This window comes from Lepidochelys kempii, chromosome 7 (genome assembly GCF_965140285.1).
Source record: "Lepidochelys kempii isolate rLepKem1 chromosome 7, rLepKem1.hap1, whole genome shotgun sequence".
NCBI classification, from domain to species: domain Eukaryota; kingdom Metazoa; phylum Chordata; order Testudines; family Cheloniidae; genus Lepidochelys; species Lepidochelys kempii.
Genome location: NC_136386.1, coordinates 34,461,308 through 34,482,672, shown reverse-complemented (window position 1 = coordinate 34,482,672; position 21,365 = coordinate 34,461,308). Strand labels below are relative to the sequence as shown.

At 41.3% G+C, this 21,365-nt stretch overlaps 1 protein-coding gene across 6 annotated transcripts in view; it reads right to left on the bottom strand.

Moving 5' to 3' along the window:
- Positions 1 to 21,365, bottom strand: part of PHF2 (PHD finger protein 2) — a 145,207-nt gene that overhangs the window by 118,424 nt on the left and 5,418 nt on the right. Inside the window, exon 1 of one of the 6 annotated variants that reach the window (XM_073352170.2) lies at positions 933 to 2,904. The exons of the other annotated variants lie outside the window; for them this stretch is intronic. Within the exon in view, the coding sequence (XP_073208271.1) occupies positions 933 to 997 (65 nt within the window). The 5' untranslated portion in view covers positions 998 to 2,904. Of the gene's footprint in view, positions 1 to 932; positions 2,905 to 21,365 lie in introns of those variants that run through there. 6 annotated transcript variants of the gene reach the window in all.

The following is a 21,365-nucleotide window of genomic DNA, read 5'->3' as shown; positions in this document are numbered from 1 at the left end:
TGAGGATCTGGCACCTATTTTTGAATTGGGGTGAATATTAAAAATATGGTAAGAAGAAGAAAAAGATGATCAGTTCCAAATCCTTGAGCTGAATTTTTAAAAAATGAAAGAAAAATAAAAAATGTTGGGTTGGAAACTCCTGAAATACAAAATAGCAAAGGGTGAGCAAATAACATTACCTAAGATTATGACAGCAGCATTCCAGAAGCTGAAAAATGTACACAGATTTTTTGATTCAAATAGAATGTATAACTAGAACTAAATATTCTGACACGCATTCAGAAAATCACAGTAGGTTGTCACTTATCTGCTATGCCATATCACTGCCAAGCTGCACTGAAGCACAGTACATTCAAAGGGCACATACGCCCCCTTAAAGAAATCATTTTCTTAAGATATTTAATATACATTCCATCTGCAGCAACAAGTAAAAGAGTCCGTTGCATTACAAACTTGCAAGGCTGCCACCAGAAGCAAATTCATTTAAAACCTGCAAAGAACAAGAACACATACCAGACTCCTAGTACAACTCAGTGCAAAGGAGGAGACATTCTATGAAGTTGGCTGCAATGACAGTTGCATAATTCAGAAGCAAGTGTGATCCTGGTGTGCAGCCAGCCAGGTTAAAATGGAATCCAGGAGAAGTCTAGGAAGACACTAGTAAAATAGGTCTTTATAACATCTTGCAAGTTCTGTCCTTCTGACAGAGCAGTCCTCACTCCACCGTTTTTCCCAGGTGTAAACAATTAGCTTTCCCCACTTTGTCTAATCTTACTTACAGTGAAATTACAAATGAAAAGTGAAAATCACTTTTTAATCCCAAAATCTCAGAGTACTTCCTAAGCATTAATTGAGTCTCACAACACACTTGTAAGACAGGTCAGTATTGTATCCATTTTAGAGATGATTAAACTGAAGCACAGAGAGTTTACCTGCTTTCCCCCATGTCTCCCAATGAGGCAGAGGCTGTACCAACAGCAGACTCCAAGAGTCCCATCTCCCTGTCCTCTGCGTTAACCTCTGTGTTTAACCAATATACCTAATAAAGATAACCGTATTAATAAGGCTGAAGTGTTCAATACAGAGACTTGAACATAGTAATTTATGCAGAACCTGTAATCCATTCATCCACCACTCTACAAGGTTTACAAAATTTAAGAACTCATATGTGCACCAAAATTTGTACAGCGCTCCAGTGCATTGTTAAAGAAGGTGTGCATTTCAACACAGACATTGCTGCATTTTAGCGGTGGGGGAGATACCACACAACACAAACAGGAAGAGAAAAATATCTTGTCCAATAGAAGCTGTTTGTGGAATTTAGACAGGCAGAATGTAATAACCCCCAACTATCTCATGCTCACATCACCTGGCCTAACACCCCCATTCTTGCAAAAAGTGGTCTGATGATCACAAGCAGTCAGAATGCTGGCTTTGTGTTTAACTCAGAGGACACCATCTCCAATGGTACAGTTCCTGTTAGCAAGACATGGGGGCCTTGGTTCAACACTGACTCAAAAGGCAGCATGTCACTTCCAGAATCCCCAGTACCACTTCCAGGAGCACACTGGATTTACCTTGTGGATCCCCCATCCAAGTACTCCTTAAGGCCACAGATTGAGACAGTATGAAAAGACTGTGAGAGTTACAATGCAAACTAGGATGTAATTTAGGCCACTAGGGCTGCCACAGATAGGAAGCTTGAAGATGTTGGAATAAAACTGCAGGAGACTCAGAAGAAAATTGAAGGCAACAACAGACGGGCAAAATGCTGTTATTTCTGATAACTGTAAGGAGTGCAAAGTATTGAAAAATCAATTTGATGACCTTGTGGACGAGCTCAGGGAGGAGTAGTATCACGTTAGATGGGATTGATGAAGGCATAGAGATACGGGAGACCGAAGTATTATTTTCTCAATAAATATAGCAGGTACTCTGGGAAAATTAATTTAATTTCCCTCTACAGCACGTATTTTTCCCAAGAAAGCCATCAAGAGAATTTCCTGCACGGAACTCTTAAAAGCTAAGAAAATGTCCCAGGAACAATCCTCGCTCATGCTTCGAGGCACTGCAGATCTCTTTGAATGGTCAGGAAGGATTTTTTCTCCTACACCGTGTTTCATAGACTTATGCATTACAAAGTTTTTATGCACATTTTTTCCCTTCCTCTTAAGCATCAAGTTCTGATTTCTGACAAATACCCTAGATTATATGAACCATTATGCCAATAAATATATTCCCAAACCACCACAATATTTTATATTTTAAAAGAGGCAGACAGTTCCTGAGAGGTGGAGGATGGCTGCAGAAAATCAGAGAAATTTAAAATACTTTGTGGTGCTCATTACATAATTTGCTCCCATAGCTGTCTTTTGTTGGAAGTTATTAGTTTGGGCTGTGTTACAGTGATAGTACAATTGTGATTAAATCCATTATGAGCCTATATTTTCAAGTGATTTCAACTTTCTTCAGTAATTATACTCTTTGGATTGACATTTATTAATGCAAATTCATAGTATTGCAGATGGAAAACACCCCCACGGGATCACAGAGTTTACCCCTATACAAGTGCAGAATATACTTTACCCCTACCATATTGACACCATACCAAAAGGCATTTTGGTCCGGAGGTGTTTTGAAAATAAGGGGTAAAAATCCCTTTGGCTGTTGTGGTGATATACAAGCATGAAAAAAGGTCCATGGTTTGATTTAATGAGCATGTTAGTAATTGAGGGTATAGCGTGAATTCAAGTGGGGACAAGTTACTGTTTAGTCGAAGACACAGGAAAATGGTCACTGTCACATCCTAGAAACTAAGGGGTTTCTCACTCTGTGAAGGGGAGGGGAATACAAGAGTCTAAAAAAATCAATATATTCTTTTCTGGGGAGTCATCGGTTGGCCAATTTCCTCCTCTCCAGGGCCCAAAACAAACAATTTTAACTTCTTGCATTTAGAGAGAAAAACAAAGGGATTCCCTGTTTGCTGCAGTCAGACAGAGCCTTCATGGCTTTCCCTTCTTAAACAAACAAATGTATAAGTAAGAACCTATATGGGAAGAGATTTCCAATAGCAGAGAACCGTTTAATCTATCAGACAGAGTCAAAATAAAATCCAGTGGGTGGAAATTGAATCTAGACAAATTCAGTCAGACAATAGGGTGCAAAGTTTTAACAGTGAGGGTAATTAATCATTGGGACCACTTGCCAAGGAATTTGGTGGATTCTCCTCAAGACTGGATGTCTTTCTAGATGTGCACTAGTTCATCCAGAAATTATGGTCTTGATACAGAAATTTTTGAGTGAAATTCTATGCAGGAGGTCAGAGCAGGGAACCGTACTGGTCCCCTTGTGGCCGTAAAATCTGTCAGGTCCTCTTTTCAGCGGAATGGAACTCAACAATTCAAGTACCCCTTTGAGGCATCTAAGCAAGTAAGAGACCACTGCTTCCAGGGCACAAAGTCATGTGTCCTCTCTGCTCAGCTAGAAGGAAACAAAACCCCTTCATCCAGAAGGCCCCTCCCAACAAACCCACCCCCTTTATGACTGCCTATTAACAATCCCTAACTGATAGGCATTCACTCCAAAGCTGGAAGGTAATGCAGCCATTCCCATGACTGAATCCATTCACTCTCCAGCTGCGTGTGGGACATACAGATCCTCTCACAGAAGAAAACAGGTTTTAAAAATTCATCCACAGCACACCAAGAAAATATTGGAATGATAAGAGAGACTCTACACTTTCCATAGTAGAGATGAGTCAGCCAGGATTGTTTAGGACTGGAGGGCACCAAACTCCACTGTGGCCCTCTATTCTACTTAGGTCAGCCGCTGTGGGAACATAACCTTGGCTTATTTGGTTGTTTTATGGTTTTTTCATGGGATTTTTGAGACTTGGCTTGGTGTGACAAAGGCGAAGGGAATTTATGGGCCTACATGCTTCTGTTCTAGTCTCAATTGGGATTTGGTCTGATAATCAGCAGGATCCCTCACCACAACAGTATTTTATAATTCCACAGGAAACACAATTCCAAATAGGCCCCATGCAATGCATGTTGATGGTCGGCAGAGAGCTGGCTGCTCAAGAGGTACCGACTCCCTCTTATTTTCAGCTGCCAAACTACATTAAAAGCCCTAAAAAATACATTGAAGAGTATTGTAAGTGTTGTAGTTGCCCGAGGGATAGTTAGTGATCATGAACAGGAGAGAAGGTGGACTATAGAATCACAAATGGAGGGACAGTGATCCATGAGACATTCTCAGCATTAAAACACAGTCCATACTATGAAAAAGTTTGAGAGTCATAGAATCATAGAATATCAGGGTTGGAAGGGACCCCAGAAGGTCATCTAGTCCAACCCCCTGCTCAAAGCAGGACCAATTCCCAGTTAAATCATCCCAGCCAGGGCTTTGTCAAGCCTGACCTTAAAAACCTCTAAGGAAGGAGATTCTACCACCTCCCTAGGTAACTCATTCCAGTGTTTCACCACCCTCTTAGTGAAAAAGTTTTTCCTAATATCCAATCTAAACCTCCCCCACTGCAACTTGAGACCATTACTCCTCGTTCTCTCATCTGCTACCATTGAGAACAGTCTAGAGCCATCCTCTTTGGAACCCCCTTTCAGGTAGTTGAAAGCAGCTATCAAATCCCCCCTCATTCTTCTCTTCTGCAGGCTAAACAATCCCAGCTCCCTCAGCCTCTCCTCATAACATGTGTTCCAGTCCCCTAATCATTTTTGTTGCCCTTCGCTGGACTCTCTCCAATTTATCCACATCCTTCTTGAAGTGTGGGGCCCAAAACTGGACACAGTACTCCAGATGAGGCCTCACCAATGTCGAATAGAGGGGAACGATCACGTCCCTCGATCTGCTCGCTATGCCCCTACTTATACATCCCAAAATGCCATTGGCCTTCTTGGCAACAAGGGCACACTGCTGACTCATATCCAGCTTCTCGTCCACTGTCACCCCTAGGTCCTTTTCCGCAGAACTGCTGCCTAGCCATTCGGTCCCTAGTCTGTAGCTGTGCATTGGGTTCTTCCGTCCTAAGTGCAGGACCCTGCACTTATCCTTATTGAACCTCATCAGATTCCTTTTGGCCCAATCTTCCAATTGGTCTAGGTCCTTCTGTATCCTATCCCTCCCCTCCAGCATATCTACCACTCCTCCCAGTTTAGTCCCTGGAATAGAGGCTCTGGTGACGTGTTCAATGAGAAGGAACTAAATATTGTCTGGATTCTGGATGCTCGCTCACTGTTTGATGCACTCCCACGTTATCCTCTATTCATCCAAAAAACATAATGAAAAACATTTGCATTCATTGTTGTATCTGGCATCAGAATGTTGAAGACTGCTGTACTGACTGTTAGAACTTTAAAATGAGATACTGTTTTACGTTATTTTAGTACTGATGGTGACTTGAACTGAAAGAATAAATCTGTAGGATTTAATCACATGACTCACATTTATTGAGTACACAAGTACATACAGGAACACATTCTACTCTCATTTAGTAGCTTCTAACATAATACGTCCCCTATAGTATTTACCCAAAGGGGTCTCTTCTCCCTTGCCTGTGATTTAAATTCTAATACAACAAACAGCAGTTTTACTCAACTGACTTTATTAGGAGGGACATTTTCAAAGCCTTTTGTAAGGTATAATATTAGCTAGGCAATTGGTTTTAAAGAGTCACTCTGCTAAAATACTCTAATTCCATATCTGGCCACTTCTTTCTCTGAACCTTCGCCAAGATTAAGCCCTTTCTATCTGTCCACACTGCTCAAACTATCATCCAGGTTCTTATTATCTCCCATCTTAACTATTGCAACCTTCTCCTCTCTGACCTTCTTGCTACCTTTCTCCACTCAGGCCCATTCAAAATGTTGCTGTTAAAATCACCTGGCTGGCCTATCATTCCAATAGTGTCCCACCAACTCTACCTATGAGTCCCTGCTCTTCCATCACATCAAGTTCTCCCTCTCTCATCTAATGGTGTCAGCATCCTTCATCTGTTTGTCTATTTCTCCCATAAGCCCCTTTGTACTTTTCTCCATCCTGCCCCTTGGACGCCTGGGATGTCCTTCCCAAACTGGCCATAATGACACTACCCTGAACTTCTTCAACTCCCATCTCTAAACCCATCAGAAAGACTGGACTTTTGTTTCCCTGGAAGGACTCAGACTAACTACCCAGTCAGCAAGAGGGAAACCAAAGAGGTGGCCAGACCTGATGGAGGAAAAGTAAGCCAGCATACAGTGGCTCTTGCATTTTTATCTGTAGATGGTTAGGCCTTGGGGTCAGTCTGATCACCCCTGGTAACCTACTCCTGGCATTGGCTAAAATATCCATTTGTCAACCCAGGAAGAAGAAGCTGGACAGGGAGGCTCTCTGTGGATGTGACATCTTCTTCCAAACACTTGTTAGAGCACATCCTCGCTTGGCTCCTTTTTGGAGCATTGGGTTCTGTCCAGAGATCTCTGCTCAATATCCCCTTCTGGATCTCTCATTGTGAGCCTTTGACCCCCTCTCTTCTTTGTATTTTGCCCAAGAAATCAGTCGATCCTTCTGTCTTTGTTGTCCCTCCTCAGTGTTGAGAGAGGCCATTGTAAAATAAATTGGTCTCCTCTGGTAAGGAATTATTCAAACAGGGTGTCTGCCACCAAGAAATCTCTGGGATAGTGCATGAGACTCTTATTCTAGGCTTCCCTAGATGTAGCATCCATATGGAGAGCAGTTGTGTTGGTGCATGTTGGCTAGTGAGATCCAGCTCATTGGGCATCTTGTAGAGTAAGACTAGAATTTTGAACTTTGTGCAGAAATGGACAGGAAAGCAGTGGTGTATGCAAAGCACAAGTGTGGTATGTTCACACCAGTCTTGCTACCTTAATGGGCAAACTGGTGCATGCTGTATGAGTTGTAGATACCATAGGGCAGTTACATTCAGCTCCTGATACTGACAGCTCCAGTAGCCTAACCTGCAGGTGATGAACGCATGGGTCACAGTGCTTAGGTCTTCAACTGATCAGAGAAGTGGAAAGTGTTCCCTGTCACTGCTGCAATCTGTGTATCTAGGTGCTATGAGGAGTTCAACATAACCCCAAACCTATGCACTACTTTGAAGAATGGTGGTCAGTAGCGTTCCCTCTAATTTTTTACATCCATGTGCGGAATGAATTTTGTTATGTGCACCAATATGGAGGTGAAATGTCACACATCACCTCCATATTGGTGCACGTAACAAAATTCATGTGGTGGGGGTGACGCCGAGGGGTTTGGAGTGTGGGAGGGGGCTCAGAGCTGGGGCAGAGGGTTGGGATGTGGGCTCTGGTTGGGGATGCGGGGTCTGGGGTGTGGCTGGGGATGAGGGGTTCAGGGTCCAGGAGAGGGCTCAGGGCTGGGGCAGAGGGTTGGGGTGTAGGGGAATGAGGGCTCTGACTTGGGGTGCAGGCTCTGGGGTGGGGCTGGGGATGAGGGGTTCAGGGCTGGGGCAGAGGTTTGGGGTGTGGGGGGTGCGGGCTCTGGGGTAGGACAAGGGATGAGAGGTTTGGGGTGCAGGCTGCCTGAGCGCTGCAGTGGGAAAGAAGACTCCCCCCAGTCCTCTCTCGCCATAGCAGCTCGGGACAGGGGGAGAGGTGCCTCTCCCCAGGTGCAGCAGTTCTGGCTGGGCTGGGCCAGGCCGAGGGAGGGGCACCTCTCCCCGCCGCAGCAGGTCTGCGCTGGGGGAGAGGCATCTCCCCCCCCACCAGCATCTCCCCCCCCCCCCCCCCCAGCCCTGAGCCCCTGTGTCGGGCTTAACAGGCAGCTGCACAGCCACGCAGCTTATAGGGAACTTGTGTGGTCAGATGCATTGATGGGGTTGGTACCTTAGCCAGCTTCTGCAAGTGCTTTATTCTTCCTACTAGGGCTATCAATTGCAGCTAATTCATGCAATTAACGGAAAACAAATTAACCAGATTTAAAAAAATAGTGGCAATTAATCACAGTTGTAATTGCACTGTTAAACAATAATAGAATACCAATTTAAAATTATAAATACTTTTGAATGTTTTTCTTTACTGATTTCAATTACAACAGAATACAAAGTGTACAGTGCTCACTTTATATTACAACAGTGCCATGCGAATGTCTGTTCTCATTTTCATGTGACATTGTAAATAAAAAGGAGGCAGCATTATCTCCTGTAAATGTAAACAAACTTGTTTGTCTGAAAGATTGGCTGAACTAGAAGTAGGACTGAGTGGATTTGTAGGCTCTAAAATTTTACACATTGTTTTGTTTTTGACTGCAGTTGTATATATTTTAAAAATCTACATTTGTAAGTTGCACTTTCACAATAAAGAGATTGCACTACAGTACTTGTACAAGGTGAATTGAAAAATACTATTGCTTTTGTTTATCTTTTTACAATGCACATATTTGTAATCAAATACAAACTGAGCCCTGTACAAATATTTGTATTCTGTGTTATAACTGAAATCAATATATTTGAAAATGTAGAAAAAAGTCCAAAATATTTATAATAATAATATTACCAATTTAAATTTAACAGTCTGATTAAAACTGCAATTAATCATGACTTTTTAAAATCTCACAATTGTGATTTTTTTAATCATTTGACAGTGCTACTTCCTACCTTTATCACTTCTGCATTCTCTAAATTATGATTGAACCAAATAATTTCCATCCGTTTATTTCTTTCCAGCACTGAAATGAAGGAAGCTGCATCATTTGAGAAGTATTAGTGCATGTCCATGGTATGCATGGTCTCCCAATAATCTTATATGTATATATAAATATTTCATACAAAAAGCTCCAGGCAAAGAACATATATGGTGCAAAGTAAAGTGCTCATTCGGTTTTTGCACACTTTGACAGACACACGTGCAAATCCAATGAAATCCAGAGATGATATCTATTCATGGAAATTCTCATTCTGTATACACATAACACATATCTACTGTGCCAGTGGAACACTGGGAGATTATTAGTATTAAATGTTTTAACAGTGAACATGCATTAAATATGGGCTTCTTTTCCAGACCAATGTAAGGCTGGTATGACATATGGACTACCTCTATCAAATTTCAAGTTTCCAACACCTTCCATTGAGGTGCTAAAAAAAGTCACAACAATTGTTTCTTAGCAGAAAATCTGAATTTTTTTCAATCCTTATATCTTTGAAATATGTTTGATGAAAATTTTAGGGGGAAAAATGTGCTCCTTATCTGGGAGCAAGAATACCTATTTTTGCTGAAATGCTAAAATGTTCAGAAAGTTATAAGCAACTACAAATGATATTTTATAATGGAAACATTTAGGTAACCTTAACTATAAGTGTTGCTACATGTGCTAGCTTTAATACATATGAAAACAGGTTGAAAAATGGGGGAGGGGGGGAGAAATCTTCTACAAATGTTTTCATTGAAAAAAAGATCTGCTTTTCACTGGAGCATATTTCCTGTTAGTTTTTGCCCAGCCCTAGCCACTGATATTGAAAATGATGGACAAAAGCACAGAATCCTGCTGGATTCCATGCGACAGGCCTTAGACGGGATCCAGTAATGCACTTAAACATGTGCCTAGCTTCCATTATGTGAATAGCCTATTAATTTCAATAGGCTACTCACACGCTTAAAGTGAAAGAGGTGCTCTGCTGGACTGGGACCACGTACACAGCATGTCTAGTAGAGTGACCAGATAGCAAGTTTGAAAAATCGGGATGGGGTGGGGTATAATAGGTGCCTATATAAGAAAAAGCCCCAAAAATCAGGACCGTCCCTGTAAAATCAGGACATCTGGTCACTCTAGCTAGGTTTTGGGGAGCCTGTCTGAGACAGTGAAGAGCTACCACATTTACTTCTCCTAGGTCTCTTAGGCATTTCTTCAGCCCCTTACAGTCAGGGCCGGCCCTAGATCAAATGGCACTCCAGCTGAAGAGTGCCTTCAGCGCCTCTCCCCCATTTGTTAAACTTTTGAATACCTTACAGCACCCCAGCCCAGCACCCCAAGCCCAGCACCCCCCAAGCCTGGCACTCCATGCGGTTGCATGGGTCGCCCACCCCTAAATCCAGTCCTGCACAGTCAATAGTACTGAAGACTGCTGAGAGACCAAACAGTGTAATCATGAAGACTGGTTTGATATCCAAGGCCAAGAGAAAATCATCCATCAGCAAACTGTGCCATATCCCTCCCCGAAGCCTGACTCCAAAGAGTAGAGGATATCAGCAAAGGTGAGAAACCACTGGAGTTTGGTCATCACCACTTTCTTAATGAGTTTGTCTAGTTAAGGGAGCGAGGAGACAAGGTGATGATGGTGTCCAGTGTGGGTTATTTCAGAAGTGGCTGGACTACTTCATTCTTTATAGTGGTAGGTAAATTGCCTTCTTCAAAAGAGATAATGATGATTTCAGTTACAGTAGCCAGGTAAACTTTTTACATAGCCTGCTATTTTAACAGTATCATCATAGATACAGATATAGCAGCAATTGTGTTATAAACCCCACAGGTTAAACACTTTGCTGGGATAATGTCACCGTTTTCTAGGATGAATTTAGCTCTGTGTGCGCAGGGGCTTATTACTTGGCCTTTCCAAATCATACTGCACTGACACTTAATGCATATATTCTCAGCCTAGGAATGCATTGTTTTAAAAGTGTTAACATGATTGATCTGTAATGGATTAGATTGTAAAATATCTACCACACTGTCTGCACATTTAACAATTACACCTTTACAAATAAAATTTTGAAGTCATTTAAATAAACTAATAAATCTCTTTTTTGTGGCCTGAAAAGGGAGAAGAGTCAGAGATTGCATGAAGTCTACTAGGGAGCTAGCTACTGCCAATCTGTTCTAAGGGTGTGCCTACACTTTGAGCTAGGGGTGTGATTCCCAGTTCGAAGGGACATACTCATGGTAGCTCTCACTGAGCTAGTGCACTAAAAACAGAATGCAGCTGCAGCAGTGGGACAGGTAGCACCCCGATTACATGCTGAAGGTCTCAGATAACACTGCAATGGCCACATTCTATTTTTAGGATGCTAGCTCGATGGGAGCTAGCCCAAGTATGATTCGAGATGGGAATCACACCTCTAGCTCCAACTGTAGACATACCCTGTGTGGAAGGTACTCAGACACTATGGAGATGAACAGCAATATGAAAATAACATACCTGAAACAGATGATACACTTCTACTGTTTTCAAATACTAATTTAGAAATAACTGAGGGTTGTTTAAGTTGAGAGAGGAGATACTTTATATGTAAAATAGTGAGGTCTAAGAATTTTTAATACATGCATATTGTGTTCCATGCCACAGATTAGATGCATAAAATGGCTACTGTGAAAAATCTGGTCAATTTAAACAAAACTTAGGATGCTTACATTGCAGCGAAGTCTCTGGAGTCATTACAATGCATGATTATACCAGATTTTTTAATACCATTCAACCATGTTTATCTAAATGTAGAGAGTAGATGCAAAACATTTTGAATAAACTCAGTTTCTGATTAACAGGAAAGGAAGTTATTACATCAGGGAAAATTATTGCCCTTTGGCTGACTGGTAGTTGTATTAATTGGGATTATCAGAGTATTACACGACTAGTACAAGTTTATATTTGCTGAGATTTCATGCAGAATTTGAATGTGTAATATAATTAAAGTGTAATATAATTTTGCTCATAAAAGTTCCAGCAAAAAGATCATTCACTTTTAAAACTGACACGCATGCAGTGCTCATGCAAGGCACAAAGATTAACAGCACTGGAGAATGAAGTTGTCCATGCTCAGAACACTGGCAGGCAGCAAAGACTGAGAGTGAACCTTTTCCAGTTTCCCCACTGACCCCCCTCTACATCTGGTATCCTGATAGGGGGAGTGCCATTAGGGGTGCCATTGCTCATCCAAATCTTGGCCTCTCCACTGGGGCTTTCAAAATGTTGCCAACAGATACAGGGTGAAATCCTGACTCTACTGACCTAAATAGCAAAACACTCATTGACTTCAGAATTTTGCCCAGGGTGGGTTTTGTCATGTGTTTCCTATCTATCTATCACCTAGGTAAAAAATGGAGCCCACCAACTCATTTCACAAAGGTCACTGAACAGCCATGAGGTGGTAATAACATCGGCTCTCTGCCAACTTTAACCAGAACCAAAAAAATAACCTGGTGGTAAAAGGCACTACACAGTCATTGCCAATCTCCCAAGCCATCTAGCCCCCTATGTAAAAACTGGAATAATCATGAGAACCATGGAAGAACCATAATAGTTCCATTCACATTACACAGGTTCAAACAGATCAACAAATGGTGACAATGTTAATGGAAGAGTCTGCCTATTAGGGAGAGAAGGAACGGGTTGAGATAGCTGTCAAAAATAAAGGGAAATCATTTTTAAAGAGTTACAATAATCGTGACAAAGTTTCTCTGTCCAGCAACAATTTTTTCCTCATATATGGTTAAATTGTTTTAACTGGTTCTGCAGAAATATTAAACAAAATCTCTACTCTCCCCCACCACAGACATATTCAGGTTACAAACAGTGGGTCTGCTAATCTACCTCCTCCTTGCTCACTGGCAGAATTTATTTCCCTTTACTAACTATACCTGGAAAATGATGCTGTTTGAACCTTTCTGGCTAAAAACTGCTAGCTGCTTAAGGGTCCAATCTTGCACTCATTGAAGTTAACAGACATTTTGTCCTTGAATTGGGCCCCAAATGTGGTTCAGCAACAGGTTTTTGGTTCATGGTGGGCACTGGAGCCTTCTGCTAGATTTTTTTTAATTAAACCTGAATTGTGTCTAATATTCATAACATTATTATACTTTCTGTTGTAAAATCCTTTTATCTTTAAAGGACTTTCACACATACTAGAAGTGCAACTGGACAAGTCTATTACTTGCTGTCAGATGCTAGTATCTCAGTAACACACTTGCAGGCCTGTTCCTATCATAGAAGTGTCTACAGTTACTATCATTTAGATCCATATTTTCTAAAATATCCACTAATTTGGGGTTCCTTGACTTTTGAGCTCCTAAACTGAGAGACTACAGGCTGCCTTTGAGAGAACTGCTAAGCGTTCATTATCCTATTTGCTATGAATAAAAATTGGGTACTCAGCATTCTGAAAATGAGGCTCAAACTGTCTCATGTTGGACCCTTTTGCAAATTTGGGCCATTATATATTCTAACAAACAGGTTTAAATACAAGACTTCATATTTCCAGCCCCACACCTATCAATAAGGACCACTCTTTTTCATCATGCTATAGTGCTTGAGCCTCAAGCACCCAGGCACTGAAAACCTGTGAGCTTTCTAATCAATAGTCAAACTGAGTCCTAAAACAAAGCACTGTTCAGGAGTGAAAAGCCCACTCAGCTCGAAAGTCAGCATTACAGCGCTAGATATCATGCTAACAGCTACGGAATACTAGTTTGATACCTGGGCAGTGTTCCAAAAGGGAACAGAAAACCCAAAGATAAAAGAACTGACTATTCTGAGGAAGCTAATCCACTTTCTCCTTGCATGCATATCTGAACAAGGAGCCAGTACTTTAGAAATAAAGTGCTGTGTAACTACTGAAGTGCTTTGCCTGGGGTTGTCAGTATTAGAATTCTGGCACCTCAGAGTTAAGGTCAACTTGCAGTTTCCATTGTAAACTTTTTATTTTTAGGGCTGTGTAATTCAACCTTTTTCCATTCACACCAAGTTTTGGCCCTTTGGCAGTTTTCTTCCAGAAAATAAAACAGGATGCATTATTAATAATTTGACAATCCACAGTGTATATGGAGAATATTCTCTGTTTTTATTAATAAATGCATGCAAAGCAGTCTTGATATTATGACTGACATCACAAGGTCTCTGGAGATACTGGAGTATCAATCAGAAGTATCCTACGGCATGTTAAGATTGTTATAGTTTCCACTGTAAATCTCTTTCCATAGTTACGTATCTCAAAACAAGAAAAGTGGTGAAACAATTACCTCTGGGTCATTCTATGGGATCAAGAACTCAACACTGACGGGCTTCACAATATTGTTTTGCTTTACCTTCTGGTCAGAGTTCATTTGCAGCTGAAAACTATGTTTTGATAATTAGCATGGGAACTTAATTCTGAATCCCATATTTATGAAGGAAGGCTAAGTGTGGAGTTCCTGATCTGATTAGAAAGCCAATGAAAATTTGATCTCCCCTTAAAAGACTGCAACAAAAGGAAGTACAGAGACTCCACATGGATTTGAATGTTAAGTGGTCCTTTAAATTCTTTAAACTCTTTTTAAACTTCCAGAATAATGTAAAGGCCTCGGATAGCTAAAGTGACACCAATTTTTAAAAAGGGCTCCAGAGGCAATCCCGGCAATTACAGGCCGGTAAGCCTGACTTCAGTACCAGGCAAACTGGTTGAAACTATAGACATAAACATAGAGATGAACATAATTTGTTGGGGAAGAGTCAACACGGTTTTTGTAAAGGGAAAATCAGACCTCACCAATCTACTAGAATTCTTTGAGGGGGTCAACAGGCATGTGGACTAGGGGGATCCAGTGGATATAGTGTACAGCAACACCTCGCTTAACGTTGTAGTTAGGTTCCTGAAAAATGCTACTTTAAGCGAAACGATGTTAAGTGAATCCAATTTCCCCATAAGAATTAATGTAAATAGGGGGGATTAGGTTCCAGGGAAATTTTTTTCACCAGACAAAAGACTATTATACACACACACATATATACACAGCATAAGTTTTAAACAAACAATTTAATACTGTACAGAGCAATGATGATTGTGAAGTCTGATTGAGGTGGTGAAGTCAGAGGGTGGAAGACGGTGGGATATTTCCCAGGGAATGCCTTACTGCTAAATGATGAACTAGCATTTGGCTGAGCCCTCAAGGGTTAATACATTGTTGTTAATGTAGCCTCACACTCTACAAGACAGCACAAACAGAGGGAGGGGAGACACCATGTTAGAGAGAGACATGCATTGCCCCTTTAAGTACGCTGACCCCACTCTAAGTACACTGCCTTTTTAAGTAGATCAGCAAGTTGAGACAGCAGCTGCTGCCAGCAAGCTCCCTCCGTCCTGAGCCGTGTTGTGTCCGTCCCACCCCCCCCCCCCGCCCCGGTGGAGATGGGGTAAAGGAGTGGAGGGCAGGAGAAGGGGGAGGGGGACACCCTGACATTAGCACCCCTGTCCCCCACCCCTGCACAGCAAGCAAGAGGCTCCCGGGAGGGCAGGAGCAGCACATGGCAGTGGGGGGAGGGACAGCTGAACTGCCCGGCAATTGATAGCCTGCTGGGTGGCTGCCACACAGGGAACTTAGGGGAGCGGGGAGCTGATGGGGGTCTGCCGGCCCACCCTGGTTCCAAACCCCCACCAGCTAGCTCCAATGGGCTGCTCTTCCTGCAGGTAGTGGACAAAGCAGGTAGCTGCCAAACAATGTTATAATGGAGCATTGCGCAACTGTAAAGGAGCATGTTCCCTAATTGATCAGCAATGAAACAACATTAACCGAGAGGACTTTAAGTGAGGAGTTACTGTACTTAGATTTTCAGAAAGCCTTTGACAAGGTCCCTCTTAAGCAAAGTAAGCTGTCATGGGATAAGAGAGAAGGTCCTCACATGGATTGGCAACTGGTTAAAAGATAGGAAACAAAGGATAGGAATAAATGGTCAGTTTTCAGAATGGAGAGAGGTAAATAGTGGTGTCCCCCTGGGGTATGTACTGGGATACAGCCTATTCAACATATTCATAAATGATCTGGAAAAAGGGGTAAACAGTGAGGTGGCAAAATTTGCAGATGTCACAAAACTACTCAAGATAGTTAAGTCCCAGGCAGACTCAAAGAGCTACAAAAAGATCTCTCAAAACTGTGTGACTGGGCAACAAAACGGCAGATGAAATTCAATGTTGATAAATGCAAAGTGATGCACACTGGAAAACATAATCCCAACTATACATATAAAATGATGGGGTCTAATTTAGCTGTTACCATTCAAGAAAGAGATCTTGGAGTCAGTGTGGCTAGTTCTCTGAAAACATCCACTCAATGTGCAGCGGCAGTGAAAAAAAGCGAACAGATAATAAGACAGAGAATAGCATGTTGCCCGAGTCTATATAAATCCATGGTATGCCCACACCTTGAATACTGCATGCAGATGTGGTCTCCCCATCTCAAAAAAGATATATTGGAATTGGAAAAGGTTCAGAAAAGGCCAACAAAAATTACTAGGGGTATGGAACGGCTTCCGCATGAGGAGAGATTAATAAGACTGGGACTTTTCAGCTTGGAAAAGAGACGACTAAAGGGGGACATGATTGAGGCCTCTAAAATCATGACTGATGTGGAGAGTGTTATTTACTCCTCATCACATCAGAACTAGGGGTCACTAAATGAAATTAATAGGCAGCAGGTGTAAAACAAACAAAAGGAAGTATTTCTTCACACAGCACACAGGTAACCTGTGGAATTCTTTTTGCCAAAGGATGTTGTGAAGGCCAAGACTATAACAGGGTTCAAAAAAGAACTAGATAAATTCATAGAGGATAGGTCCATCAATGGCTATTAGCCAGGATGGGCAGGGATAGCATCCCTAGCCTCTGTTTGCCAGAAGCTGGGAATGGGCGACAGGGGATGGATCACTTGATGATTACCTGTTCTGTTCCTTCCCTCTGGGGCACCCGGTATTAGGCACTGTCAGAAGACAGGACACTGGGCTAGATGGACCTTTGATCTGACCCAGTATGACCTTTATGATGTTCTTATGTTGTTCCTGATCCTACTCCCATTGAAATAAATGATAAAACAAACATTGGCTTCAATGGAAGCAGGCTTAAAATGTATTTTTATATTAGTTTCAAACACTGTTGCACCAGGTTTCAAACAAACAAGTTAGTTTTTTTAAAAAGCAGACAATTCCCACTAAGGGCCTGTCTACATGGGGAAAATGACTGGAATAACTACTCCAGAATAGCTCTGCGTGTGAATACTCTGTTCCAAAATAATTAGTGTGCTTTGTGGAACAATTTATTCCACAACAGCTATTCAAGTAAGTTTCCCTGTATAGACCAGCCCTTAATGCGGATTATTCCTTTAGGGTACTCTGAAACACCTACAATCTTTAAGATATAAAATTAAACAACTAAACATATGCAACTTTTTTTCATATTTTTAATTCCCTGTACTAAATGAAACACTGTTTGTACAGTGTAAATCTGCAAAACACATTGACACTTGATAATATTGAGGGAAACTAGTCAGTAAGATTCAAAACAGGATTTATATTTATACAAACAGGAGTTGAATCTATAGTTACAATCTTCCATTGTATGGTATTGCAAACCAAAGTGCATTATGAGGAGTTTATACCTTAATCCAAGCATCCAGAATTGGCCGCTGTCAGACATAAGATACTAGACTAGATAGAATTTCCATACCAAAAGAGAGCTATTTCCCAATAATGGTCAATACTCCAGCTGGTATTCATCTTAAGTATCAATGCATCAGGTTTAGCACACTCAGTTTTATTCTACCTGTGGGAACTGTGGGTGTTACCCTTGTCATTCTAAATAGCTAATCATTTTTTAATCTTACTAAGTTATTTACCATGATGATTTCTTGTGGCAGAGGGTTCCATGGCTTAAATATATGTGGTGCAAAAAAAAGGTATTTCCCTTTCCTCTTTCTATTTAGTGAATGACTGTATGTACCCCTCCTATGGCATCTGGGTGCCTGATATAAATTAATGAAACACCATGTTAAACTCCCACAGCTAAGAGGATAAACAACTCACCTTCCTGTACCTATCAACCTTAATAAATAAGCCAATATTGTTCCATAGTTAAGGAAATACTTGAACAAAAAGCCTTGCCTTGCTCTGCTCTAAAGTTCAGAAAACTTTAGATTCTGGCACACTTCCAGAATGAGCAAGTATGATAGCTGGGTCTTGCCACTGAACAGGTCTCCCTCCAGCCTTCAAGGGGTTTGCATTCATAGGCTGTCAGTCAAAGAACCCTGGGAGGCACGGATCAGCATTCACGTCACACTCCCTGTCAGTACCCGGCCTGGGCCAGCTAATGATCTAACCAGAAATCCAAATTTGGTGATGAATCCTGGTCATGCGCTATCTGAGGCACAGATGCGCATAAGCTAAGAAGAGTCAAAGCACCTTAGCTGATTTCAGCTCCAGCATGGGTTCAAAAGAAGGGAGGCTCTCCCTAAGGCAGGCAGGTACCATACCATACATGGTTTTATATATTAGAACTCACACCCTCCATTGCTCCTGGAAGCCGATGAGAAGCCTGTGCAGTTCACAGAGCCACCAAACCACTCCACCAAGTTGGAGGTCCACTGCATTCTACATTAGCTAAACATTCCAAGTGGTTGCTAAAGGTAGCCAAGGTAGAGCACACTGCAGTAGTCAAACCTGGAGGTGACAGTGTCACTTTAAAGAAAGGCGGTAACCTCGTAAATCACCACAGATGAAAGACAGCACCATGAGCTACCACTGCTACCTGGGAAGCCAAGAGCAGCTGGGAATCTAAAAGTATCCAAAGAGAGTGAATCTCTTTGGGAAAGCACGGACATTCTCCATTAACAAACAGAGCAGCTAAACTCCTATTGGCAACTCCTCAGGTTGTTTTCCCTAGCCAACATGCATCACCTCCATCATTTGTGGGTTGAGCTTCAGCCAACTTGTTTTCGCAGGGCCTGGACAGAACAAGGAAATTATTCAGTCTCAATCTAATGAGAAGCACAAACAAGGAGGTCATCTTCATATTGGTGACACTGTAGCCCCAAACATTAACACAAACACTCTCAAAGGGCCTTGTGCATGTTGCACAGAAGGGACAGCAGTATGGAACCACAGATGAGAAGAGCTTCACAGACCCTCTGAAACTATTCCAAAAGGAAAGAGCAGAACCAGTGAAGAACAGTTCCACTCACCCCTTTTACACCCTGCCAACATATCAGGACCACCACCTGGGCAACACTATGAAAAGCTCTAGTTCTTACAAAATCATCAGACTCTTGACTTTTGTCTAGGGCCAGGAGTTCATCAACCAACGATATGAATGTAATCACTATAACATACCCAATCCTGAAACCAAAATGATAGGAATCCAGAAAATAAAAAGATGCCTACTGAAGTGTAATCTTCCCCAAAAATGAAAAGTTTGAAACATGGTAATAACTGGCAACTGGAGAGATAATTAACATTAAGAGATGGCTTCTTGAGAAGGGTCTAACCATTGTTTCTTTAAGGATGTTTGGTATCTTGTCCTCCCAAGAGAAGGTAACAAACCCAAAAAGCTTCTGACTGGCTTTCACCAGGCATGAGAAACCTGGATCTCTCTCAGGTAATTTTGTCAGATAATATCATGGAGTAATGATGTCCAAACTGGTGTCCATGGACCACTAGAGATCTGCAGAGCACTTCCTGGTGGTCTGCAGAGAGCTGGCTAGTCAGTTAGCACTTGCTCCTCATTCTTATTTCCAGATGCTAAAGTACATTAAATGAAAGCCTAAAATAAATTTAATACTTTTCTAATATTAATTTCCTATATAAGCAATTGTTGCAGTTGCCACGGGGATGTTATTCAATGTCAAATGAGAGGAGACATTAGGAATGTGATGTGAAGTAGCCCATGAAATATCTCTATTAAGATGCGGTGCACTCTACGAAAACGTTTGGAAAGCCCCATCACAGAGGAATCAGGAAAACACCTGAGCCATTTCCACAAAAACAAAATAGGGATTATGGAATTTTTAAGAAATCCCACAGCCTACCACGGTACTTGAAGAAATCAATAAAGTTCTCCCCCTTCAAAAATTACTAATTTTGATGAGCTTCTTTGTACATTGATTAGTTTGAATATTAAGACAATGTATTAAGCTTGCAAATAATTCAGAAATAAAATGAACTTTTTTGTGACTATCATAAGTGCACAGAATGTGTGACATGAGTTTAAGATTGTTATATATATTTTATTGAAACAAATTACATTATTTTAAAAATAATAGTTTTTGGTGGTAGTGTAAAATATACACACACATACAAACTTGCAAGATTGAGGTCTCTAAAAGACACCCATGATTTTTAAAAAAAACTAAACCCCCACCAGGTATGTTTTTTCTATTGATTACCTCTTTGTGCTTATATTATGAAAAAAGGCAAATAGGGGCATCCAAATGGCCTCTCTCTTCTATCATACCACTTCTTCTGTGTCTCTTCTTCAAAGTAAATACCAAGTCTTTTTAATCTCTCCTTGTGTGGAAGCCCCATCTTTCTCAAAGTCCCTAGTTATTTTTAGAGTCCACCTCTGAACCTTTATGTTTGCTGCTATTTCTATTTAAGATCATTAAAACTGAACACAGTTCGCAAGGTGAAGATACACCAACCGTTTGCTATTACGTTCTTTCCCTTCTAATACCACGTAGAACATCCTATCTCACTATCACTGAGCTTTGTCTTCATTGAGCTGTCCACAGACATGCACAGATCATTTTCCTGAGCATTTCCCTTCAAAACCCATCAGCGTATACAAGTATCTTACTAGTCCCTTCTTACTTACTTGTCTATGTTGACTTTACTGTGCCACCATTCGGTCTTAAAACCCTGAGATTTTAGGTCCTACTTGAGTTCTCACGATCCTCTTTAGTCTTGGCTATTTAATTTTTACCACCTGTCACCCCTCTCAAATCCTTAACAAACATGAGATACTGCACACCACTTTGGAAATTTGTCTAGTTCATAACCCTAGAGCACCCCACTACTAACATTTTCACCTACAAGAACTGGCCATTAATTCACACACTTTGCTTCACATTTCTGAACCACTTTTTAAATCCATGATGAGACTTTACCTCTCCCCCCACAGTTAACAAGTTTCTATAATAGCCTCTTGGAAGGAAGTTTATCAAATTCCTTTTGAAATACCTCTTTTAACTATCTCCAGCTCAGTCTCCATTAGTTGGTTTCGGGCCTGCTCCAGTACCCACTGACATCAGTGACAGTGAAAACAAGCCCTTAGCCTGCTCCAACCTATCTCCTTTATCTGGTATTCTGTGAGAACTCTTCAAAAGAGTTAACAGGAGAGAGTCACAATTTACCCTTACAGAATACCTATCACACGATGTGCACTGAGTTTAGGAGCTTAACACACTCTTTAAATGATTTCCCTATTATTTTTCCAATAGTTTTTAACTAAGCTACTTCGTTCTTGAATTCTTTTAGAACTAAGAGATAAGTTACATCTTTGGCCCTGGTGATTGACTCTATTTTAATTTCACTTCTTTTTTGATACTTCGATCTCTCACAGTATCTGACCTTTACTACTTATAAAGAATTGCTTTTTATGTCCACC